General features: G+C 42.0%; 2 protein-coding genes across 6 annotated transcripts; one reads left to right on the top strand and one right to left on the bottom strand.

The window, feature by feature from the left end:
- Window positions 1-2346: 2346 nt before the first annotated feature.
- On the top strand, window positions 2347-14948 carry LOC134071726 (high affinity choline transporter 1-like). Its single transcript, XM_062528561.1, has 8 exons — window positions 2347-2494; window positions 3274-3387; window positions 5961-6116; window positions 6332-6480; window positions 9410-9553; window positions 10715-10868; window positions 13445-13662; window positions 14412-14948. The coding sequence occupies exons 1-8, from the start codon at window positions 2347-2349 to the stop codon at window positions 14946-14948; spliced, it is 1620 nt and encodes a 539-aa protein (XP_062384545.1).
- A 1436-nt stretch (window positions 14949-16384) lies between these two features.
- On the bottom strand, window positions 16385-20610 carry LOC134071263 (uncharacterized). Of its 5 annotated transcripts, none has more exons than XM_062527908.1 (3): window positions 20484-20610; window positions 18593-18773; window positions 16385-18304 (listed from the first exon to the last, which is right to left on the bottom strand). In XM_062527908.1, the coding sequence occupies exon 3, from the start codon at window positions 18274-18276 to the stop codon at window positions 17107-17109; it is 1170 nt and encodes a 389-aa protein (XP_062383892.1). In that variant the 5' UTR covers window positions 18277-18304; window positions 18593-18773; window positions 20484-20610; the 3' UTR covers window positions 16385-17106. The 5 variants fall into 5 exon arrangements, with proteins under 5 accessions (XP_062383892.1, XP_062383890.1, XP_062383893.1 ...); XM_062527906.1 differs by having other exon boundaries at window positions 19337-20604; XM_062527909.1 differs by lacking the exon at window positions 18593-18773 and having other exon boundaries at window positions 19337-20604.
- Between the last annotated feature and the right edge of the window lie 5648 nt (window positions 20611-26258).

The raw sequence follows: 26258 nt of genomic DNA, 5'->3' as shown, positions 1-26258 counted from the left end.
TGCAATTCGTTTTTATAGAAAATAAATAATTAGATTAATTGATCTTTCTGCTAACACAAGCTTTTGTTCTCGTTTCTTTGCCAAGTTTGGTGTCCCACCTGCAATGGAGAGTATGACAATTCTTTGACAGTTTTGGGACAGAGGTGGATGAGGATTTTGCAGATATAATAAATGATCCTTCAACTGGGGTGTTGACCATCAAATATGATACAGGTTTGTTTCAGATACAGATAAAAAGGATCATGTGTATATTTAAATATAAATATATTTGTCATGCTATGTTTACATTGTTAATAAGATGAATGTCTAAGCAACATGTATTTAACCTTTTATATATATATATATATATATATATATATATTTTTTTTTTTTTTTTGACAGTGTCTATCTCCATTGTGGCTTTTGAGTATTCTCAACCGTCATCCCTTAATTCATTGGACTGGCAGGAGACGGTCATCATTCCAGATAGCCCTTCCAGAAAACACCAGAGGCTGGATGCAAAGGCAAAGCAAGTAAGGGTTGACACACATATATCAATGCTTTGTTGTGAAACATCTGATCCTTCTCTTGTACTAATTCATTTGACATGAAAACTAAAACTCTTTATCCATCTTAATTGAAACCTCTGTTGTTTACAGCTTGGGAGAGTGATCTGGCATTAATTTTACTGCTGCTGCATCTAAATCCACCGACAGCGCAGGGTCGGAGGAGACTGGGAAAAGTGGCGGCCTCCCAAGCAGAAAAAAATCTTGTTTTCAAGAAGGTTTGTATGTTACTTCTTTATGACAAGACGTTTTTGATGTTTTTATAGCCACATAAATGTAATTGCCACTCCATGTGTATTTGTCTTCTCAGAGTGAAACAAGCATCTAGGAACATCTAGATGCATTCAGGACCAGCACTCAGCCCTGTCTCCTGGCGGTCGGACTGAAGAAGAGTGAGCTCCACCAAATCCTTGACCAGAACGCCATACCATGCAGGTCCACCTCGTCCCTTGGTGCCTTCAATGAACTCTTCAGGGCACATTTTGTCTTTGGTACTTCGTACAAGCCGATGCGGCACAACATGTATGTATACTCAGATTACAGTGTACATTGATGTTCCTCATGTAGCTGACATTAGGGCAAGAGTGCACTGCCATGTCATACAAACCTAATGTTGTTTTAATGTGACTTTTGAATCAATGAGATGTGTACATATCTTGGAGTTGAGAAGCTAAAAATAAAGTTTTAGAAGTATTATGTGATTGTCATTTTTACCCACTTCATGGTTGGTTTGGATTTGGATTGTTTGGATAAATGTGTCTGCCAAATGTGTTTTATTTGATACAGGTATTTCATTTACTGAAGTAAAATAAGAGGAAAAACAACAATAAATTAAGAGAACAAAACGGTTTACACTAAGGGGAGTAGTTTAGCTTTAACACCAAAATAGAGAGGAAACAACACCAATAGTGTTAATTAACCATTGGTGTTAAGTTTAGTTTACACTTGTCAGTGAATACAGTAACACAATAAGTGTTATTTTTCAACACCAATAGTGTTAAATATACACTTGAAAATTAACACTGTGCTTAGAGTACTTTTAACACTATTTTGGAATGGGACCATATGTTATCTTTAGCGGTGTTAAACTTAACTCTCTAGGAGTTAAATTAACACTGTAAAATTTACTGTGTGTACACTTTCAAACTCGTACACTTTACACATGTCGAACTAATCATGAAGAATGTTGTGGGTTTGTCACACTATTTTTTGGACATCTAAATGGTCCCTTACTGTACATAACAATGTCTGGGCAAAAATCTAGCACATGCTATTTCCTAATTTTTCTTTTTAGAAATGTGTTTTGCATTTATCACTGTGTGAAACTGGCTGCAATAGTGTCTGATCATTGAGGACTGTTTGTTAAATGACAACTAATAGCATTTTTACAAATATGTGTATATGTTTTGACTGAAGTGTGTATGTTTTGACTGAAGTGTTTCATTTTGCAAATAATCTAGGAATTATGCAAACTGAGTGTGGCGTTTGGATAGCTGTGCTTAAATTTTGTTAAAAAGAACCTGGTTTGAAAAATGGCGTGTAAACAATTGAAAAAAACTGTAAAAGAAAGAAAGATGCTTTAGGGCGCCCTCCAACCAATTGGCCGCCTTGGTGGCCTGTAGGAAGAACCGGTCCTGCCAAACATAGATAAGACAGGACTTTGTAGGCTCAAAAGCCAGACAAGAGCTCTGCCCACTTTAACCAGATCTCTGTGTTTGCTGAAAACTTGTGTGTCTTTGTGCAGATCCTGCAGGCAAAGAGGTTTAAAATCATGGCCCTTAACATACCAGGCCTTATAGCCATGATAGGCTTCTATGCTGCAGTCCTGGCCACGGGAATATGGGCTTCCAAGAAATCCAAAGCAAAAAAGACCACTGGAACAGTCACAGAGGTGGCTCTGCTAGGAGAACGCTCCATAGATCTGACTGTTGGGATTTTCACAACAACTGGTGAGTTGGTGACCCCTAAAATGTTAACAAATTGCAGGATAGAAAAGTTTCTGTAAGATATTTTGAGCTGCAAACAAGGATGTGGATGATGGGCCCAAGTTAACGTTGTTAATCATCCACACCTGTTCTTTCATGTTTGAAATTGATGGCTTCTGAACAACTAAATTATCTGCCTTATACTCACAACATCTTGAGACAAACTTAAATCAATTGCTTTGTTTCATTTCAAAGCGCTCGAGCAAGAAGAAAATAACTCTCTGTGTCCTAGGCTGTTCAATACACGCGAAGTGCGCAAAAAGTGGCAAATGGCTCTCCAATCTTAATGCAAAACTCACAAAAGTGACGTTGGATCATCAGATGAGAAAACAAATCAAACGAAAATGATTGTTTTGTTTTGTTATTTGTAAAGTAGTCAGATTGAAAACAAATTCATTGATGGCCCACTCACGAGACAACTTGATATTTCACTGGGTGATCAATCACAAATGAAAGCCTTCTGACTGGATGGACCTGACTGTCAAGTGGGTGACCTATATGATCTCAGGATTTGAGACAACTTATTTAGTTTTACCCTATCGGTGATGTGCTGTTACAGTGATAATGCTGCTCAGTACAAGAGTAACAGATTCAGACATTAGACATGGTTGAACATTGTGTGTACGAGCTGCATTAGTTGCAGCACCATATTAGTTCTGTATATGGGTAATTTAATGTCAAATCAACTGGTGCCTCTGACTCAACCCCATCACATTGCCCTTACATTTGTTTGTTTTTCATAGCTACCTGGGTTGGAGGAGGTTACATACTTGGTATGGCAGAAGCTGTCTATAGCCCAAACCAGGGACTGATCTGGGCACAGATGCCACTGCAGTATGCACTGTCATTTATTGTTGGTAAGTTTGTTACAGAATTTGCATTTGCAAGTGAGTAAAATCATGATGGACCTTTTTGGTCATTTTGAAAGCAATGATGAAAGAAGATTCTGTCAGATGATAATTAAGTAATTAATTCCATCCCCTCACCATGTGTGTATTTCCTGGGCAAAAGTTAAAATCAAACCAAAAACACTTAAATGACACAATCAATATCAATGATTCTCATATAAAACCCCTAAAAGTAGTTTAACGGAAAATAAAACTACATATTTACATGGATATGCATGAAAGTGGTCCTGACTGGGTTGTTTCACATGATGCAAAGAAATGTTACAAAGGGACAGTAATAAAAAACAATGACAAAACAGCTCTAGGGGAACAAAATAAAAGCTAAAAAAATAGAGAGCTAAAGACTAAAGAAATGTTGCAGCAGTAAGCATACGAGTTAGTACAGACATAGTCATAATACACATGTCCTACCGGAATGGTTTCTTTCCTGATTCATTCAAAACAGATTCTCCTGGTAGGAAGGCAGAAGAGATCTACGTTCGGAACAAGATAGCACCCTTTCAATGATGTGTTTTTTAACCCACACACCCAGTGAATCAAATTGACCTTTGGAGTCTATAAAGCTCTCTCTTTTGACGACTGATTGCAATCTGAAACAAAACTAAACAGCTATACAGCTAACTAAACATATACAGTTTACTGTATCTGAGCACAAAGTCCCAGTAGTGCTTCCCTCTTACAGTGACAACAGGGATAGGGCCCAAGGTCAAGACAAAGTTTATTCAACAGTCTAAACACATCTGTGTCAACCTTGAAGCAAGAAGGTAGCCTCAGCAAGGCTTTCAGTGTTCAAGGCAGTGGAAAAAAGGATAAATATGGCAGGTTGTATTGCCATGGGGAGCAAGAAGCACAGTGGATGAGAAGTCTTGTCTTAGGCACATTCTTTACTGTCAAAGCTTGACGCAGTGTAGTTGACACAAACATATGTTCCTTGGGAGTCTGTCTTTAGATGAATGTAAATGTGTTGAAGGGACCACACAGGAGTCAATATGTATTGTTGGTTTTAAAGTGTAACTTCACCCCATAACTCCATCCACTTCACATTTCTGAAAAAGGCTTTCAAAATGGGCGGGACGTTCTGAAATTTGGAAGGGAGTGCAGCACTGCTGCAACCAATCAACCATGATTTTGTGTCAAATGAGTGCTAGAGCCATGGCTTATCACAGGTAGGCTAATCAGGGCAGCAGGTGTTGGGGCGTTTCATTCCTAATTTGTAACAACCCGGTGACGTAGTGTGTTTCTCAAAGTCAAGAGCGCATCCTTGATAGAAGGCTTTCTTTCGAGTCGGGTGCTAGAGAGACAAGGCTACACACCTTCCCAGTACCCTCCCCAGCCGTCAAAATCACATGCAATGGAACAGCCTAGAGAGTGTGGAAGTGCACGCCGGTTCCGGATGCGCGCTTCATTTGAACCGTGGATATTGTGCTGCTTTTACAGGAGTTCCGACAACTGTGCAGCTGCACTTTCCTCTAAATTAACTTTTTTGAGTAGCCTATAGTATTTCCACATTTGACTTGGTCTTCACATCACAATCCGTATTTTATAATTATGTTAGTGTTAATGGAAAGTTATACCGGTAATTGACAACGGCAACGGTAATGTTGACCTTGCACAAAGTTTGCATTGAGCGAAGTTCAGAGATAAATTAATAACAAAAGTCTTATCACAACGTATTCATGCACATTGACATAGGCTAATATGCATTTATCATGAATATGCACAATAACTTGATATAAATGCCTGAGCAAATACGATGGCATTAACAAAACACTTGAGAAATCATATTTAGCCTACTGTACATTAACACACACTGCTTCTCTATACTTTCCATCTCCCTCTCCCTCTTTTTTTAAATCACACCGTCAGAAAATTTCTAATCGTCCATTAGCAAAGGATTGTGGGTTATTTCTTCACGCCGAGGATCCATGGATGCATCCTCCAAAATTTCCAGAAATTCTCAGAACGAAGGACTCAGTACTTGCTAGAATTTGAAAGCATCCTTGACTTTGGAACAGTGCTTGACGAGATTTGATGACGTAACGTCCTTGAAAAAGTGGCTTGGAAGGACCAATTCTTGACTTTGAGAAACACCCTTAGAGAAATACGGATTTCAAAGTTGGACTTCCTGCTTTCAATGATGTAAAAATCATCATTTTACATCATTGAAAGCAGGAAGTCCTATTCATGGGTTTCATTGAAATCCGTATTTCTCCCATCTCAAGGCAAACTGAGGGAATGATGCACGACCATTCAAAAACATGACTGGTTTTCTAAAGATACAAAGCTTAATGCTAATCGGTGAAGTGTCCCTTTAAGAGAAACAAGTAGGCTACTGCTGGCACCAAGGCCAGTCACACTGGCACTGCCTGGGTGTAGGCATGGGCATTGTCACACAAAGAAACCAGAAACATGAAAATGCAAATCCTAGTATTTTCTGCTAACTAACCAACATCTCAGTTACAATGTTTCCCAAACCCGTCGTACCTAGTACTTTTTTTGCCTGTTGTTCTTCTCTCCTCCAGGTGGTTTAGTCTTTGCTAAGCCAATGAGAGAGAGGAGGTATGTGACTGTTATGGACCCATTCCAGATCAGGTACGGCAAAACTATGACTGTTCTGATGGTTATCCCTTCCCTCGTTGGAGACGTGTTGTGGGTGGCGAGTGCTCTCACAGCTCTGGGTAAAGTAAACTTTTGATAAAGCACCTTCGATGGGTTTAACATTAAATTTGTTTTGATGCTAAAGATAGAGCATCCAGACACAACCACCAACTGTTATATGTGTGTTAAATACATAATTATCATATTGCCTTTATTGGATTGAAAGTACTTTCTACATTAAGTACTTATATATTGCAAGCTTGCCTGAACAACCTCTTTTTTCTCTGAAAACTAGGTGGAATGCTTAGCACCATCATTGATCTCCAGCATGTCTACTCTGTGATGATATCTGCAGCTGTAGCAACCATCTACACTCTCCTTGGGGGGCTGTACTCTGTGGCCTACACTGATGTCATCCAGTTAATCTTCATCTTTGTTGGTCTGGTGAGTTTCACCAGAGATGTTATAAAGGAGGAGACATTCAAATAATCCTCTTTAGAAATGTATGAGGCTTAATGTCAATAGGCGAGTTTGTGTTGGTGCAAAACTGCGCAGCACAAGATGCACGTGGTTAAAAATCTGTCCACGATGGTCTAGATGGGTGTGTTTACGACTCGGCAGTCGATATCACATGGCCTCAACTTATCGCGGGAGCAAGGCGGCAAGGCGGCTGCTGAGCAGCGGCTCTCTACTGCGGAGCCTAGACCCTGCCTTCATGACGTCAGGACTTTGCCCTAATTGGCTTTTACATCCACAATTAGGCTACTGTAGGCTACCGTGTTCATTTCAAATATCCTTATTACAGTATCGCGGTTGATAACCACGGTCTGGAAACAGTGTGTTAAATTCCTTCCAGCTTCATCCGAGCCTGCTTTTGACCTGGTAGGCTACTATGAAGCAAAACTGCACCTACTGATTCTGTTGTCTAATTTGATAGTTTTAACCACGATTCGGATTAGGCTACACATTTTAAAAGGCGGAACATTTTTACCGCAAACGTGCGTTGTGGCTGTCATAAAGCAACTCTGCGTCTTTATATACATTCATATTAAATCCATTCCACTAATGTAGGGCTATCAGGAGAATACCAAAACATTTTATTTTGAGCACTGGTTGTCACTCAAAAGCATGGTAGATTATAAGCACCCGGCCAATTAAACATGACCTGAAGGAAAAAGTGAACGGGACATGAAGGAAAAAGTGAACGGGACAACACGCAATCCCTTGCTATGGTAACCTACCTAAATCATAGGATTTAACATTGCAAGACACTTATCTTTTCTATGACACCAGAAATATTTTCTCTACCTTGTTAGTTTTTTGAACATTCATTTTATGTAATGAAAACATATATACTTGGATTACTGTATGCATGACTATTTTCCTAAAACCGAATGAAACCTAATTACGTTCATATACTTTTTTAAAGTGACAGGCACAGTATCATTAAAGACAAGTGTAATCAATGTGAAGTATTCAAATTACTGAATATTTTTAGCTATAAGTAATTATGCAGATCCTAAAATACTATAAATGTCAACAAAATATATAGTTTATTAATTCACAATATTAATTATAAATTTGCAATGTAATAAACACTGTCACACTTTTTAAAAACTATTTCAGCTTGTGTAGGCCTCAGCTTGTGCTTTTTAAACATATGAACACATATTTTTATTTTAAATAGCGCGATAATACCGAAAACCGTGATCATTGTGGTCACTATAACCGTGTAATACCATTACATCCCTAAATACATAAGTGTTAGTATTGCAAAGCCTATAAAATATAGGCCCGTTTTATTTACTTATTTCTACATTTGCCGTATCGTTGATGGGTTCAATACAAAATCATGCAAAAGGGGGGCCTTGGCCACAATCTAGTGGTATTTGGGGGGCCTTGTCAAGGGAAAGTTTGGGAACCCCTGGTCTAGACTACGGGAAGTAGAGAGTGTACAACTTTATAGCAGCGTTTGTATCCCCTCCCCTGCTGTCACCGGCAGCTCTCGCTGCTGCAAGAGGTCATTTGGAGTTGAACTTAAATGCGCCTAATATGGCAGTTGTCTACATACAGTATCCCGCCCTTTCCTGTAAGTAAAAAATGGTGGTCTTCTGAAATTACGAGTCCACCCCACCTCCTTCAATGTTGGACCAAGACCGAGTCAAGACCGAGTCTTTTTCCTTTCAATTCCAAGAGTCTTGAGACTGGTCTCGAGTCCAAGACCGGACTCGAGTACTACACCTGTACACACCTCCCCTTCATTTGATCTTGTAACTGTAACTGACCAGCGACTTTATCAAGATGGCCGGCTACTCTGAACTTTGGTTTGACACATTTATGATCATTTAAGAGAGTTGTTCTGCAAGCAGAGGGGTTGCAACTTCACGCCTAGTTCCAAAATTAGAGCTGCATCATAATCTACTCAGTAGAGGCAGCAAGAGAGTTTGGCACTGGTGTGCATATTGATGGAATTGAAGTAATCAAACGGCAAATGTGGAGTACTTGTGGCCTACGTCGCACCCATGTTTCCACCGAGATATGTGTATGTCCTGAGGCAGTTCTGAGGATTTGTTCCTGTAGGAGGCAACAATAAATGCATTGTTTTATCGTCTCATATGTTGGAATGAGAAGGCCTCAATTTATCAATTTTACCCGAACTGCCAACTCTCACGCTTTCGGCGTGTGACACACGATTTTGCCTGTTTACACACGCACACATACATCCATTTTGTCACGTAAAACAAAATCTAAATCAAAATCACGTATTTCTTAAAGCGACAGGCACTCAATTACACACACCACTAATGCGCACTCAATTAGACCTACACACCACTTAAAGATATGACTAAGTGTAATAGTCTTGAAATCAGTAGGCTACACAAATGACTAAACATTTTAGCTACTAGTTATTCTACAGATTGTAAAATACTAAACATTATTGTCAACAAAATATGTACACTTACAGTAGGTATATGAATTCCAAAATATATGGTACAGAAACATGCATAATATTCTCTCTCTCTTTGTTTGTGTCTGTGTGTGTGTGTGTGTGTGTGAGTGTGTGTGGAGGGTCAAGCAGAATCTTGGATGGCCACTGGTGTGAATGATCACACAATATTCAATATTAGGCTACTGATGATTAAATCACCAAATACACTAAAATGGTGAAAAGTATCGAATTCGCAATTCTTGACTTGGTATCGGTATCAAAACAATAATTTTGGTATCAAGACAACACTAGGCTGAGTGCGGGACAAATTTTTGGTCACTCCCAACAGAATCTCACTCCAAGGTATTTTGAAAAGTTGGCTGCTCTGATTTTACTATGAGTGTTGTGATCTTTGCTACTGTGTCATCATGTGTTCTTCTCCAGTGGCTCTGTGTGCCGTTCATCCTCTTGAATCCCATCTCTCTTGACATCAGCATCACAGCCTTCAATCACACCTACCAGGCACCGTGGCTTGGTCAGCTTAAGACCCGGGACATCTCGGTTTGGTTGGATGAGTGGCTCACATTGGTAAGGACAAAATGTTAAAGAACCACCAAGGAAGAATTGATATGCCCCTTGCTATCAATACTAGCCTATGCCTTTTGGTGCTAAAATCTTTTAGTCAAAAATCGAGCCATAATCCTACCTGATCAACAGTGTCCCATAGTGCAATATTAAGCATTGCTGGCATGCATTGGCAATGTGTGACTACATTTTCAAGTCAGTGTAGCATCAAAATGTAAAAAAGTAAAATAATTGTATGCGTGTTGCTTTAAATAGTGGATTATGCTGTTATAGTGGAAAATAACAAATTAATATGGCCATACCATAGACTGTATATAGTCTATGGGCCATACTGTATACTTTTTAGAGCTATACTGAAACACATCAAAATGTTCAGTGATTCACTGACAGAAGCTGCATGTTCTTTGCTGTGGGCCCTTATTTGGATGATAGGCAAAGTGCAAAATCTTAAAGCCAGTAACATTTCTTGTCTCATTCAGCAATCATCTCCTTATGATCCACTAGCCTATTCCGTGACACTGTAGGGGGGGGGGGGGAATCAGTCTCATCAATAGGCATCCCTGGCTGGAGATAAACAGTGGGGGCAGCCTGCCCCCCCCAGACAAAAACAAAACCACTTGTGGAGTTTCACTGAAGGGAGGGGTGTCCTGCCTCTCAGGTGTGATTCCTTTGGTCCTTGGTTAAAATAAATGTGCATTATTTTGGACAAAATAATTTGACAATTAGGCAAAATCTATGTGCTAATGTAAAACCATGGGCAAGACCTAAGTGCTAACATTGATGAATCAGTGGCCCCATACTCCACATAATTATACAGTATATACTTCGCACATGATAACCTTACAGTACCTGTTGATAGACTTTGTACTTTGCCCACCATTTGAAATCAGGGTCCTGTACTTTGAAGGGATGGTTCCGAGTTACAGTATTTCACACTAGGGTCCTTTGCACCATGACCACGAGCCAAACCCCCTCCCAGATAGCGTAAATTACCCCTATACGCCTATAGCAAATTCGCCTACAGTGAATGGCTTGGATCGACCAAGGGGGAAAAACGTTTTGGAGGGGGTTTGGCTTGAGGTTACTCCGAACTATCCCTTTAAGTATGAATGCTAGGAACTTAACAAGTAAACAATATATTAATACGCTGATTTTAATGGCCAGGGCTTGGGAGCCATTTCTTTCCAGAGTGTTCAACAGAGGAACTTGTCTGCAGTTTCACCAGCTAAAGCACAGATCGCAAATTTCGTTGCAGCAGTGTTGTGTGCAATTATGTCAGTTCCTTCCATACTGATAGGAGCAGTGGCTGCATCTACAGGTTTGAATTCCTCTACCAAATATCAAATCCATATGAAGCCGTATGTTTGTTCTGTCAATTACAACTTAAATAAATGCAACACAAACCTTAAATCTGCTGTAAGACATGTGTTGTAATGTGGGGGCAGCCGTGGCCTAACTGCTTAAGGCTTCCAGCTTGTGACCGGAGGGTTGCTGCTTTGACCCCCGACCAGTCCACGGCTGAAGTGCCCTTGAGCAAGGCACCTCACCCCTCACACACACACACACACACTTGAGCAAGGCACCTCACCCCTCACCCACACACACACTTGAGCAAGGCACCTAACCCCTCACACACACACACCTGAGCAAGGCACCTAACCCCTCATTGCTCCCTGCGCGCCGCTGTTGGGCAGGCAGCTCACTGCTCTGAGTGAGTGTGTGCTTCACCTCACTGTGTATTCACTGCATGCTGTGTGTGTTCACTGATTTCACAAATTAGGATAAATGCAGAGACCGAATTTCCCTCACGGGATCATAAAAGTATATGTGACCCTTCAAAGTGAAATCAGTCGCTTTGCGCACAACGTTATTTTGAGAAAATCGACAATAAACAAACGTGAATTTCACGTTTTCGCATAATTCGACAGTATAGAGTACAGTCTACAGTTTCATATTGTGAACGCATTTCACGGAAAAACATACGTTTTGACTGTTACACTCGGCGAAGATTCAACACATTTGCAGTCATTCCCGTTGTCCATGCGTCGCTTAAAAAGGTGATTTCTCCTCTTCTGGCATATCATGACAGGAAAACCATGTCAACTCTGGATGCGGTTATCTTAGCGATAGTTTGTGTAGGCTAATACCCTCGATATACTGTACATATCGTTGGAAAGCTTAGTTCATGGCCGTTCACGTGAGCACAATAACTTAATTTTGTAAATTTTACCGAAGCGAGTGGTTTCGCTTTGCAGGGTCACATATATGCTATACTTATGTAAGGGATAACGGCTGACGAGGTGACCGGTTTGATGAAAATAATGGCTAGGTGGAGGTCTAGAGCTCCGGCGACGTGCGAAGCACGGAGACGGAGTTACCTCCGCCGTGCCATTATTTCCATCGAACCGGTCGACCTCGAAGGCCGTTATCCCGCTTATCTCCCGTTTGTATTCATCCCATATATTTATTCCACCGTGGCCACTTGTGTAGTGTTAATTTCCTATTACAATGTAAACGTTTACATCGCTAAAACTGTCTTGATTGTGGAACTACTTTCCGCCACATATCAACTTTCTACTTGTAGGACAAAACTGCCGTTACTAGTTCTAAATGGCTGGTTGCTATGGCCAAAGGCCAGTCGTTAGTTCTAAATGGCTGGTTGCTACGGCCAAAAGCCAGTCGTTAGTTCTATCTCTCCCGTTGTCAAGCGGGCATACCCTAGGATTCTGATGAACGTTAACTTTGAAAGATCGCTAATTTTCTTAGCCTACTGCCACCCAAGTTAGCTCAGTCATATGCTACAATGTTACTACGTTCTGCACGTCTGTATTTCAGCTTGGATGCAACGTGACAGTTCATTTAAACTTCGCAACGAGTTTGGCGAATTAATATTCAAGTGTGATACGGGCAACACATTGGAACTACTTCGAAGGTAGCAGGTTATACGAAGTTAATGGCCACCCCATCAGCCAATCAGAGAAGAGAATTCCATTGTTGAGGCAGATACGTAAATAAATCATAACATTACCTGATATCAGAGATTAAGGAACATGCTATTTCAAATATGGCTTCACTGACAACAATGGTGCAGTCAGGACATTCACAATTTATTCCCCTCCAACCCCCAGATACTATACATCAATTCTATGCAGATTTGAAACTGGCTATGGGGCAACTTTGTTCTGATCTGTAAATTGATTCAGAGCTGAACTGCATAGCAAGTAAACGCTGCTTCACCATGTTTAGTTTGTGTTTATATTTGCTAACAAGTATTTCTCCTGAGACCAGAGATGTCTGGAAGGTGTGTATTGCTGAAGCATGTCTGCTAGGTAATTTGGTCCCATTCTATTTAGTAATTTATAAACAAGCACAAGCACTGAGTCAATTCTGTGACTTACTGGAAGCTAGGGACTTAAAGGCTTAACTGTTAGTCAGTGTGATCTGTATCAGTGGAGACCATTTCCAGCACATTTCATACAATCCCTCTAGTTGCGGAGTTCGCTGGTGCTAGGCTAGTGCAAGTCAATGGTATGTGCTAGCCTGCCACTAAACACAGTCTTACCCACTTCACAGTTCACAGTACACTCGAATAAATTATAACGTCATACTATCGATTCATTTCCTATTACAATGTTAACGTTTACATCGCTAAAACTGTCTGTGAGGGAGGGGGAGGGGGAGGGGGAGGGGGAGGGGGAAGCAACACTCAAATGTTTTCATGTTTCGTCTGCATTACCCATTTTAAGCACTAGTGATCATTCTTACATACACTTTAACACTTCTGGATGTTAAGTTAAAAAAAAACTACTCTGTCATTGTCCTATTGCTATGGTGGGCTCATGTTTGAAGAATGCTAATATGTGTGTGTGTGTGTGTGTGTGTGTGTGTGCACAGACTGGAATCAGACTGACTATGGAAGCCCATCTCCATATGAACGCAATGAGGCACATGTAATCCTTCCTCTCTGCTTGGAGAACCTCGCTCCCTCCTATGTCTCCATCATTGGGATTGGAGCAATAACAGCAGCTGCCATGTCCTCCATCGATTCGTGCCTCCTTTCCTGCACGTCTATGTTCACCTCAAACCTCTATAAGAACATCATCAGACAGCAGGTTTGTTTATCTGCGTTAGGGGTTAGCATTGCCGTTGAAATGCTGCTATAAATCAATTCAATTAAATTCAGTTCAATTCAATTCAGTTTAATGGGTGGTTCAATGGGCATTCTATGTGTGCGTCTATAGAGTACGTAAGTGAAAGTGTCACGTTATCCCGGTAACGCGATTTCCTGTTCTAAACAAACGACCTGCAAGTGGCATTTTCCATTGCCTCACCGTGTTGTTTCTTTCAAAATGAAAATAAATGAATTTTAAGCATTAAAAATCACTACCATGTCAAGGTGTTTATGTATGCTTCTGGTGTACTAAAAAGAGACGTTCATGCTAGCATGGAAAAAAAAGTTTATAATCTAACGGCAAGCTGGACTAATATATGATTACATGAAGTTAGCTAATGTCAACCGATGTCAACTCGTAAATTAATTTGCGCAAAAAACGTGGCTTTTTCTGTAAAACAATCATCTGCCATAGGATTTCACATTGTGAATTTGGTTTCGGTTTCGGTTTCGGTTGCTAAGGAAAAGTGACATCACACTTACGCACTCTATTACATCTCATTAGAACACTTTTATTAACCCTTTGACTGCCAGTTTTTTTTTTTTTTTTTTTTTTTTTTATAAAGAAATAAATAAAGTAGAGGGAAATTCGTCAGTGAATGACACAAGTTTTCAAATACAATCACAAATAATTATCTCCCTTTCTCTGTCTGTCTGTCCCTCTCTCTCTCTCTCTCTCTCTCTCTGTAGGCATCAGACAAGGAGCTGATGTGGGTGATCCGGATAACTGTCGTTGTAGCTGGTGTGTTTGGTACTGCATTGACTTTCATTGATAACAGCATTGTGTTCTTTTGGATCATAAGTTCAGACATGGCCTACTGTGTCATCCTCCCCCAGTTAGTTTGTGTCCTATTCTGTGATATCTCCAATAGTTATGGGGCGGTTGTTGGGTTTGTCTTAAGCCTGCTGTTGAGGTTCTTAAGTGGGGAGCCCCTAATCGGCCTCCCGCCAGTTATCTGTTTTCCGGGAGGTGAAGTAATTGATGATGTGTACGTCCAGCCTCACCCTGTCCGAACAGTAGTTGCGCTCTTTGCGTTTCTTTGCATTCTATTGTTCTCTTACATCTTTGCCTACCTCTTTCGCCGTGGGACACTCCCCAAAAGGTGGGATGTATTTGGTGTCACCAAGGTCACAATCTCTGCATTAGACAACCAAAATAGTGTACCAACATCATTAAGTACTGCTGATAGAGAGAGCTTAATGATATCATTGGATGCCAAGAGTTAAATGAAACCCGAATGAACTGTAAAGCTGTAGAGTTCAATTAAGTTCAGTTGAATCAAGAAAGTATTGACCAGTAGACCGATGTATGGACAATACATTATCTCTTAGGCCTACTTCTTAGAACTATTGTGAGTTCTTCTTTTTCCTTATGTGTTTAGGTAATAGCAAATAAACAGCCTAAATATGTAAGATTTATTTTCTTTTTGTACAAATAAAGTTGTGTACAGGGATGGGCAAAGAATACATCAAAATGTATTTGGAAATAAAACGGCAAATTTATAAATGTATCAATATAAACTTTCTACTAAACAGCAGCAATGCCATGTTCATTCCGTTGTACTTGTACAGTGACAATAAAGGCTAGGCTACTACTACTACTGTATGTGTCAAAAAATACTGTATTTTGTATTTTTAATACAAAGGAATATGAAATCTATCAGTTCATTGGCTGAGCTGATGAAGTATTGTAGACAGCAACAGACTTTCGCCTGATAAGATAGGCTACTACTACTACTGTATGTGTCAAAAAATACTAAATACATCATTAATGGATATTGATGGACATAGTTTAACCCAGGTAAAAAAAAGTATACTTCAGTGTATTAGTAATATGGATAAAGTACATGAAGTATAAAACAAGTATGCTTCTTGGTTTTTGTGCTTTATTTGAAGTGAATTTAATGTATACTTTAGAAAGTATACTTACAAATGTGTGTGATTAAGTTCAACTTCTGAGTCCAAAAAGTATACTAATTTCATAATAATCAAATTGTTTTTTATTGTACTTTTTGAAAGTGTACTTTGTTGTTAGTGTATTTTAAATTTGATAGAAGTACAGTTGTTTTAAGTGTATTACATTTTATATACTTAGAGTGGTAATTTAGTGTACTTAGACTACTAATGGAAAATGTTTTTACATTGTTCGGCTGATTTCTGAAAAGATTAATGTGGTAAAATGTTGCAGTATGGACGAAATATGTTTATTTTGTACAAATAATATTTTTTCATTTGGCTCCACATCTTGGTGAGGTAGTACAGTATATAAGTCCACACTATTACCACCATGTATTAATGCACACTTGATTGACAGAAAGGTCACTTTATGTAACAGGTAAAGAACAGTAATTATTTCTACATATATCAAGGTCAAAAAGGGAATCCCTGGAATAGACTATGTTCAAGTTCTTACTTACTTACTCACGGGGCAGCCATGGCCTACTGGTTAGGGCCCGCCGGTTCGATCCTCGACCAGTCCACGGCTGAAGTGCCCTTGAGCAAGGCACCTAACCCCTCGTTGGTTGGGCAGGCAGCTCACTGCTCAAAAGTGATCAATTGTTAAGACAAATCCTAGTTAAACTGCTCCAATACTAGGGAGCAATTCAAGGTTATCTTGCTCAGGAACACAACGCAGCTGAGAATCGGACAAATGATTTTCTGACTGCTGCAATGCTCGCCCATTATTGTACTTTTATTAATAACCAGCAGATGGCGTGTCCTCCACGGAAAAAAAGCCTTTACCAGATGACATATGCAGTGCGTTTTAATACTTCAAAATAACATTTGATAATGGACCTTACATTTTTCAGTAGAGATACAGTGTTTCCCTTAGAATTTTTTCCAGCAGTGGTGCTAGGGTCTTTCAAGCACCCCAATTTCAACGAATGTGGAAGTAGGCCTTATTGTGGTGACATTACTGATCATGTGAAGATGTTGCAGTGGCGCTGAAAATCCAGCCGTGGTGCTGCGCCAGCTGAATACAGTACATTGTAGGGAAAACACTGAGATAGGTGTGTAGATTTGAACAAAAGCTGGTTTGGTTCTTAACCGAAATACAAGCTTCACAGTGATAGCCCCAGGACAAGTAAAAATCTGCACACCGGAGAGTTCCCAATACAGTTCCTTTTTTATACATTTCAGGCCTTACGGCCTTTCCTCAGACTATGATGACAGTCCCAGAAATCCTAGATTGAAAAAAAAAAGACACAGGCAGCCGCCCACCATGGCATGCGCACCACCCAAACCCCCCCCTGTGTGTGTGTGTGTGTGTGTGTGAGTGTGAGTGTGAGTGTGAGTGTGTGTGTGTGTGTGTGTGTGTGTGTGTGTGTGTGTGTGTGTGTGTGTGTGTGTGTGTGTGTGTGTGTGATGCTGTCCGGAGTGCAGCTCAAATCAGCAGCTGGGGCTTCAGTCTCCTCTCCGACGTCTGAGTCTGCAGCTCCAGGGGCGCCTGGTGCCATGGGCCGGGGCTGTTGCCACGGTAACTGAGGTAGATGGGGATCCTCCAGTCGCAGACGGGGTCCAGGTGTTGGATGCTGTCGCCGGCGGTGCCACCCGTGTCCTCCTGCGTTGCCAGCGCCCAGGAGGTGATGCCCGCCAGGAGGCTGTTGGCACACCTGAGCCACAGCGTGTTGACGCTGACGTACGAGGGCACTGCCAACCCCAGCAGCAGGCTGCTCAGGTGCAGCAGCAGGTATGGGCACCATGGCGCGGCGAACAGCAACACGCAGGCAACGTAGATCGGGGGGTCCCGCTGGCACGGATGCTGCATCTCCATCTCAACGGACCAGACGGGCAGGTCGCCGTGGGTGACGGGCAGGTTGCCGTGGGTGACGGGCAGGTTGCGTCTCCACTGTGTTCCGTGCGCCTCCATTTCCGGCGCCACCTGGAGGAGGCGGCGCGTCCAGCGCGGCACGTGGGGCAGGTGCAGCAGCAGCACGAATCCGACCGCCGGCAGCAGCAGCAGGCAGAAGAGATCGACGCCCCGCGCCACGCACACGTCACACACCCGCGTCCACCGCAGCAACCCCGGCCTGCCCTTCACCTCCAGCACCGACAGGTCCGTGTGGAGCGCCGAGTACAGCCCGGCTAGAACCCACAGCGCCAGAACCGCCGCGCCCTGACCCACGCCTCCCCCCGGCCAGCGGGACCGGAACCGGAACGCTCCGTCCTGCCCTCGCCGGGCCACAGAGGCGTAGTCCAGCGCTCCGAGCACCAGCACGGGCAGCGGCAGGAAGGCGTAGACGGCGGAGGCGTGCGTGAGCACCAGGGCCTCGTAACCCGGGTAACCGTCGCAGCAGTCCAGCAGCCGGTCGGCGGTCGTGGCGGCGGCCAGCGCGGCGGGCAACAGGAAGTCGGCCAGGCAGAGCGACAGGAAGCAGAGGCTCATGACGGAGCACGCCGGCCGCTGGAGGCTGTAGTTGAGCGCCAGGACGCAGTTCAGCAGCACCTTGATCAGCAGCATGGGCAGGAAGTCCAGCGAGTGCTCCACCCAGTCCACGTCCCAGTCCGGCCTCTGCTGCAGGGTGGCTGCCAGGCTGTGGTTGCCAAGCAACATGGTTGTTGAGTCGGCTCACTGGCACCACCTGGTGAAGGACAAGGGAACAGCAAAGGCAGTTGGGTTATTTGTGTCTTCCATAGACCTCTGAAGTTCGCCTACAAAAAAGCCACCATCTTTGCCCAAATAAGGAGATCCGGTATCTAAAATAACATTTTCAATTATCCCACCTGTTTAACTCTCACGGGGATGATGACATTGGAAATGCAGACATTTTCCACTACACAGTTTTGTCCACTGCCGTCTAGTGGATACTGTGATCTTCGGCAGGTGAAGACGGCACACTTTGATCTTTGCTACCCCAGAGCTAACTTACCATGCAACTTGCCATAGGCAGTTAACTTCAATTAACTCCCGGGTCTCCTTATATGGACAAAGATGGCAGCTTTGAATCCTTTTTGTAGGCGAACTTCAGAGGTCTATAGCCTGAGGGACCCTCTGATGAACGATGTCTTATTTGATGTACAGTAGGTACGGAGTTGAAAAGCAACACATTCCTGCATGTTTGTGGGAAGAAATAAGTAAGAAATAAGCAGTTTATATCACAATTTTAGCACTGTTTCATTCATGATGCCTCCTGTTACAATCAAGGTTGTAGAACTGAGTTTTAACTGAGTTTAATTCCTAGTTGCCTGCAGCTCGATTTTGGTGTGCATTTGCATCTCTCCTTCCATGACCGGGTAAACTGGTCCGATCTGCCGATGATTAGATTTTGCCCTGCGGCTCAGGCTGGAAACCAAGACTGGGTAAACTGGTCCGATCTGCCGATGATTAGATTTTGCCCTGCAGCTCTGGCTGGAAACCTGCACATTTATCTCTCCTGCTTCCTTTCCATGTTATCACAACCTGGCTTATCCACCAGGCACAGCCAGATCATTGGTCTGATTGGTTGAAGGACTATCCAAAAGCGTAGAGTCATTTGAACTATACCAATTGATCACACCTCTTGTGCAGTAGATATAAAATGCAGACTCCCCAGACTAATGTTCAATCTTAAAAGATTGAGTTTAATATGGTGATAGCCAGACAACTGATATGTAGCTCTTCTAAAATCACTTACCGAGGTGAAAGGTACAGAATAGGCCAATAGGAACGCAATGATCAGTTTCCTCTCCGTGATTCCACAGCAGACACAGGCAATGTTCAGTCTCAAAAGATTGAGCTTAGTCTGGTGATAGCAAAGATCGTATAGTTACTATATGAATCACAAAGGGGTTTTTCAATGGAATGAAATGGCACCCACTTCCGCCTCCTAAAGGGGCGTGATCTGTGACGAGATAATGGGTTTAGAACGGTGTAGAATCAGCAGAAGCAGGTGCCGTTGATGACAGGTTTATTTCTACCATAAAAAAAATGCTCCCGTTTGCCTCCTAAATGGGAGTAGTTGCGTCACAGTGAAACCGGAATTTACCCTCATATGAATCGTCTCGCTTTATAAACCGTCTCTGGTGATAGCCAGGCTACACAGAAGGACCCTGCGCTCATTAGTGCAGGAGCTCCTTACCTCCTTACCAGAAAAAGACCCAGGTAATGTGCATCAATACCCCAACAGCACCTCCAATAACCATCGATGGAGAGGTGCTGACATGTGTTGAAGAATTTTCATACCTTGGAAGCATTATAAGCAGTGAAAGTGGAACACAAAAAGACATAAAGGCACGTCTAAACAAAGAAAGAGGTGCTTTCAGCCAACTGCGCAACATCTGGAAGTCCAAACAATACAGCCTTAGAATCAAGCTCTACAACAGCAATGTCAAGGCTGTCCTGCTGTATGGTTCTGAGTGCTGGAGAGTAACAAAGCAGGATATGAGAAAGGTTGAAGTCTTCCATAACAGCTGCCTCCGTCGACATCTGCAACATATTTTGGCCAAATACAGTCTCAAATGAGGAACTCTACAAGAGGACAGGCAGCTTCCATATGTCTCTTGATATCAAAAAGCGCAGACTAAGATGGCTTGGCCATGTATTGAGGATGCCCAATGAAAGACCACCCAAAGTTGCCTTGAGATGGACACCAATCGGGAAAAGAAAAAGGGGCAGACCAAAGAACACCTGGCAAAGGACAGTGATGACGGAGCTGAAGGGGATGGGTCTTTCCTGGGGCGAAGCACAGGCCAAAGCACGAGACAGGGTTCAGTGGCAGGGTATGGTTGCAGCCTTATGCCCCAACTGGGACGAAGAGGATAAGTAAGTAAGTAAGTCCTTACCTTTCAGAGACGACACTCTAGGTGCCTCTCATTCAGCGATTATACGTCCTCCCTCGCTCATCGGGCCTCGATCCTCACTGATCTACATAAAGAATGATGGTGCGGCAACAATGGGATAGTCTATCCCTTCTTCTATCTTTCGTTATGTAGATCAGTGAGGATCGAGACCCGAGGAGCAAGGGAGGACGTGTAAACGCTGAATGAGAGGCACACCCTGTCGGCTCTCCCAGGGGTCAGGGGTCAGACAGCGTCCCGACGGCAGTGCTGTGGTAGTGGGCTGAAGCAGGTGCGCTGTGGCAGGTGTGCTGGAGATGGGCTGCAGTCTGTCCTCTGAGGCAAAGTCACATCCAAGCAATGCTGTCTAAACACAGAGAAAAACCTTATGATGTTGACAGATGATCAGAAGGACGTGTGTGTGTGTGTGTGCGTGCGTGCGAGAATTATCTGCAGGAGACAGTCTTCTACAGATAACCAGCAAAACAATCAACAATCATCCCAGTGAAGAGCCATCCGCAGAAATACAGAGAAAAGAAAATGTTTAGTCACCGCTGTGACCTCAACTTGCTTTGCTTTTTAATGCCTATATGCAGACATGGTGGTTTGTTAAGATTATGTGACCTGCTCGTTCGATTGTCCAGGGGCTTGATTAGTCCAGACGCTGTTTGACTCCGGGAGTCTTGGGAGGCAACGTTAAAGGCAGCTTCAGTGGCAATGTGGTGGTGACCATACCACCATCAATAAACCATCAATAAAATATCTATCTATCTATCTATCTATCTAGTTCAAGTTCAAAGAGCAAGAGGCACCGACAACAAAATCCAGTCCTACTGTCAAACATGCATCAGATAGGGGTTTTGAAGCTCCTTCCCAACTCCTCTGGCTAAGCCCCAAGGGATAACAGAAACAGAGCCCACCCACACACAGGTAACCCAACAAATAATGTTAAGCTCCAATTCGCTAGGAATTCGACATTAATTTTAACAAACAAACACAAACACAAAAACCCAACCTAGCCTAGCCTCTCATTGAGACACAGTGAGCTAGTTAGTTAGCTCGCTAACTAGCGGGAGCTAGCATAGAGGGGAAAAATAGCTAACGCCAGGACCACACCGTATTTAAACATCAAACACGACAAATAATGACACACCTGTAAAGCATGCAAACAGCACACAGCTGGGTTTGAAGCTCCTTCCCAACTCCTACAAAAAGCAACAAATAATAATGCTAAATAACAGCGATGCTAACTATTAGCCTAGTTGTTAATCGCTAACCAATGTAATGTACAGTAATAACAGAGAGGGTTCAAGTAATAGTAATGAAGGATCTTTGGTAATAACTAACTAGCTAGTTAGCTACAGGCTTGTAATGTAGTAATAACCAGCTAGTTAGCCACCATGGTTAGCCACAGGCTTATGTTACACCATATGTGGGTCTATTACATTACAAAGTACACTAAAACAGACAAGTTACAGCCACAATACATGAAGGGAATGTACACAAAGAAATAATATACAAAATCATAGTTTTAAAAGTGGTGGTTGGCAATGTAGAGAGAGGATAGAGATTAGATTTAGAAAAAGAAATTTTGGAACATTAGGCCTGTCCTGTGAATCACCCCAAGGGTAGTATTCCTCCCTGGACCACCACTGAGCCACCACCAAACCGGTCATGCAGAATGATGGTGCAGGCAGCATAACATTCTCCATGACATCTCCAGACCCTTTCATGTCTGTCATGTGCTCAGGGTGAACTACATACTGTGAAAAGCACAAGGCTAGTTATGTGTGCTACAAATTCCAGTTGAGCTCCACTGAGCTGGTTGTCTTTGTCAATGCCCTCTGTGAACTTGCAATGCACAGACAAACATTTCTGTGATTTGATTGTGCGCTCAGGATGACATTCGTGAAAAAAGCTTGGAGCAATGTTGCAGGGCCAGCTACATGTTTTGAATTTGGATGATTTATGTTCTCAAGTGTTGAGTCATTAAAGTCTCTAGAAACTTCAGGTTGTCATGGGGGGGGGGGGGGGGGGGTTGTGCATTTTTTTAGCTTGTGTTTTGTGTTTGTCACTGTTGATCAAGTTTGACAGCTTTGCTGTTGCCCAACATATAGGCTACCAGCCGACCCAAATGTAGTAGGCTACACTTACTAAGTGTTAAAATCTTATATTGAGACTAAAAAAATATCTAGTTAGTATTGTTTTTAGTATGAGGATTCTTACTTTGAGATTATCTAAAGAGTAAAGTGTAATCTCCCATACTGTTGTCTTTTCAAGCAGCCCTTCTGCTTACTCTGCCTCTATTCATCATGCTACAAACATGTATTCACCTGATGAATGAATACATGTATGGCCATTAAGGCAGAAGTCTGTTGTGGCCTACAGTAAGTGTCAAGAAACATGAGGAGGGTTAATGGCAACATGTATTCATGCTCGTAGAATATGTTTAAATAACATTCAAGGCCGCATGTGGCCATCAGCAATGGGACCAAAGACTTTAGTGTCCATTACTGTGACTAAAATGAAAATGAAACCAGAGAACAACAGAGTCTGCTCTAATCTGACTCAGACCTTGAAGAACAACATTAAGATATTAGGAGAGTATACTGTAGTGGACTTTATTCCCCTGCTCTGGTAGCTTGTTCCACCATCAGGGAACCACAAACCAGAATATACATGTAAGCAGGGCTGGCCACCACACCACCTTCACCAAAGAGGTGATGTTCTCACTGCTGCATCTCATTTCTTTCTTTGTCTGTTTGTTTGTTTATCTGTCAGCACGATTAGCCTACACAAAACCTAAACAGCGGATTTTCATGAAACTTGGTGGACGGGTTGAGGTCAAGGAATAATTTTGTTTTATTTCATGTGTTCAGTCGTTTTCTAAAAAGGCCTATGTGTAGAGACTAGGGCTGTCAATCGATTAACATTAATTAATCTAAATAAATCACATAGAATTTTTGCTGTTAAAGCATCTTAAATATTTCAATTCAAATTAATCATTGAATAATCAGCATTAGCGACATTAAAGTTCAAAAACGTTTTTATTATTACTTTCACTGTTCAAATAATGGGCATAACAATCTATAATATGACCTAATATGCTGAGGAATAAATTCAAAAGTGCCTCGGGAAGAAGTTTTTTTTCCACATACATGTACAAGGCATTTCAGGCCACAGTTATAATAGGGGCCTCAATGTTCAACACTGTTTTTTTGCATTGATTTGGTAGAGTTGACAAACTCTGGTGATATGCAAATTCCTTGCTATGGCAGAGGACTTTATTTTCATCAACACTTTATTTTTATCAGCACTATCAGGCCATTTTTTTTTTTTTTTTTTTAAAGGATGTTCCAATCAATGATCTAGGTAGCACATTCTCTTCTCTCTCCTTTATTTTAGTTGTTGTCAGTTTTAAACCATTTAAAAAAAACTCTTGAATAGCGTGCTGTCAGGCTGCAATCACCGTAAAGGTGAAGCGTGTTGACGCATAACGATACCCTGACTTCTCTCAAATAATTTCAAAATGTAGACTCTGTGGGTAGCTTGAAGTACAGCATAGGCTATTCACATTTAACTCTGATCAAATCACTCAAGGAATGTGACACCTCCAGTTAGACGCTGAAGCAATGTACCCTACCGGGCGCAAGATGGCTTATCTCCAATCCTACCCTCCTCCTGGAGGTATGAGTTAAGATTTGAAACTTCTTCTTCCTGTTCATATACACTGTGAAGAGGAAAATATATCATGCGCACTAAATCCAGAGGAAACTTGTATTTCCCCGGGCAAGCTCCTAGCTAAATAGCAAGTAATAATTGTGGACGCGGCTTAGGTATCCAGCCATTTTCCGAGATTACAGCAAATCTTTGGGTTGTACTGTAGAGTCATGTAAGGTAACACGGAAGACAAGTAGCCTATACTGCGATGGACTGCAACCTAAACGAAGTCAAAGCTTTGATAGTGCTACAGTAGCTCGACCATTCTTCCACGCGCTGGAATACATTACATTACATTACATTACATTACATTACATACATATGGCTGACGCTTTTTAACCAAAGCGACTTACAACATGGTAAATACATTTAAAGGTTTTGAGAGCAATTCTAACAACAATTTTAAAACCACAAGTGCATCAATAAGTGTATAGTAAGTGCATCAATGAGTGCAATTGCAGTAATGCTATGAGAGGAGATGGTCTCTGAAGAGTTGGGTTTTCAGACATTTCTTGAAGATGGCGAGGAACAGGTAGTGTGTTCCACCAATGAGGACCATGCACAGTAGTCTTTCTACGGAGAACCAACTTAGCAACTTCACTCTCCCCTGACTGCTTTAAAATATTTGACTTCGTAGCCATCAGTGATGGAGTCACTGACGGACGTGATCTGCCACTTGTTTTTATTGTGTATAATATGTGTATGAGTACAGTCAATGTGTTTTAAATAACCTATGTGTTTGGAAAGTGTGTGTGTTAAAGTGTATCTTTGGTCACTGCAGGTGTTTCAAAGTTGAACTAAATGTATCAAAACACACCCACCCTCACCCTCACCCCACACACTCAAAGTGGATCGGCAAAGATGTGACTGTGTTCCTTCAGTGCCGAATATTTGATCTGAAATCAAATAAATTACAGATCAACAGTACATGTGTGGTGTGTCATTGCACTATACTTTTTTTAGTATAAGGACAATGTGCCCTCATTTTACTACTGCGTTCAATGTTTAGGAAACAGTGCATTTTCTAAATATACATTATCTCACAAAGGTGACACTTTGCTATAATGTAAAGTAGTCAGTGTACAGCTTGTATTAACAGTGTAAATGTAAAGTCCCCTCAAAATAACTCAATACACAGCCATTAAAGGTGCAACGTTTTTCAGTTAATCAATTAGTTCCATACTGTTATATATGATTAAATGAGTTATTACCGGTCGAACGGTGTTTCTTTCGGCCGCCCTAGTTGTCTGTAGCGGTAGAACCACGCTTGCAACTTCAGGGGACCTCGGGCACGCACCCATGCTCTACTCCAGGAAGTGTCATTTAAAGTCTCATGAAAAGGCACGGCAGACTGACCGATTGAGGAGTTTTGTAAAAAAAAATACACGCTAAAGCTGTAGGGGAAGCTCTGCAGAGACATATGCAAGCATAAAACGAGCGAAAACGAAAAGTGAAAGCGAAACCGGCGATGAAATCACCAATCCTGCATAGTATACCTTTAATATCTAAACCACTGGCAACAAACATGAGTATAGGATCAGTGTTGCGGGGTAACTGACATGTATTCCGGATTACGTATTCTTTTTCATGCCCTGCTTCCTCTTCCTCCTCCATTTAAGCCCTCGTGTTCTCCACCTCCTTTTCAGTCCCTGTCTCCTCCTCCTCTTGGTAGACCCCTCCCTCTATTCTCTCCATCCTTTTCTCTTCTCCTTCATTTCCACACTCTCCTCTGCTGCCTCCTCCTGGACATGAGTGGAAGTGCGTTTTACCTTTTGGACTCAGACGAGCCAATTCACCTGGCATCTCTCTGTGTCCCTTTCCTCCGTCATAGAGAATTGATGCACTACAACACAGTGTGCCTTGTGATAATAATGATCAATCTAACAATCTAAAGCGATAAGTGTAAACTCCCATACTGTTAGTTGCTTAGAGTATAAGCAGCTTTTAGGCTTACTAATGTATTCACCATATTACGCAGTTACTCACTTGTTGAATGAATCTATGGCCATAAAGGCAGAAAACTGCTCTGGTATAAGGGTCAAGAAGCATGACGAGGGTTTA

Source organism: Sardina pilchardus, chromosome 23 (genome assembly GCF_963854185.1).
Source record: "Sardina pilchardus chromosome 23, fSarPil1.1, whole genome shotgun sequence".
In the NCBI taxonomy this organism is placed as follows: Eukaryota; Metazoa; Chordata; class Actinopteri; order Clupeiformes; family Clupeidae; genus Sardina; species Sardina pilchardus.
The sequence above is the reverse complement of the archived record's forward strand: the minus strand, read 5'-3'. Positions and strand labels throughout refer to the sequence as shown.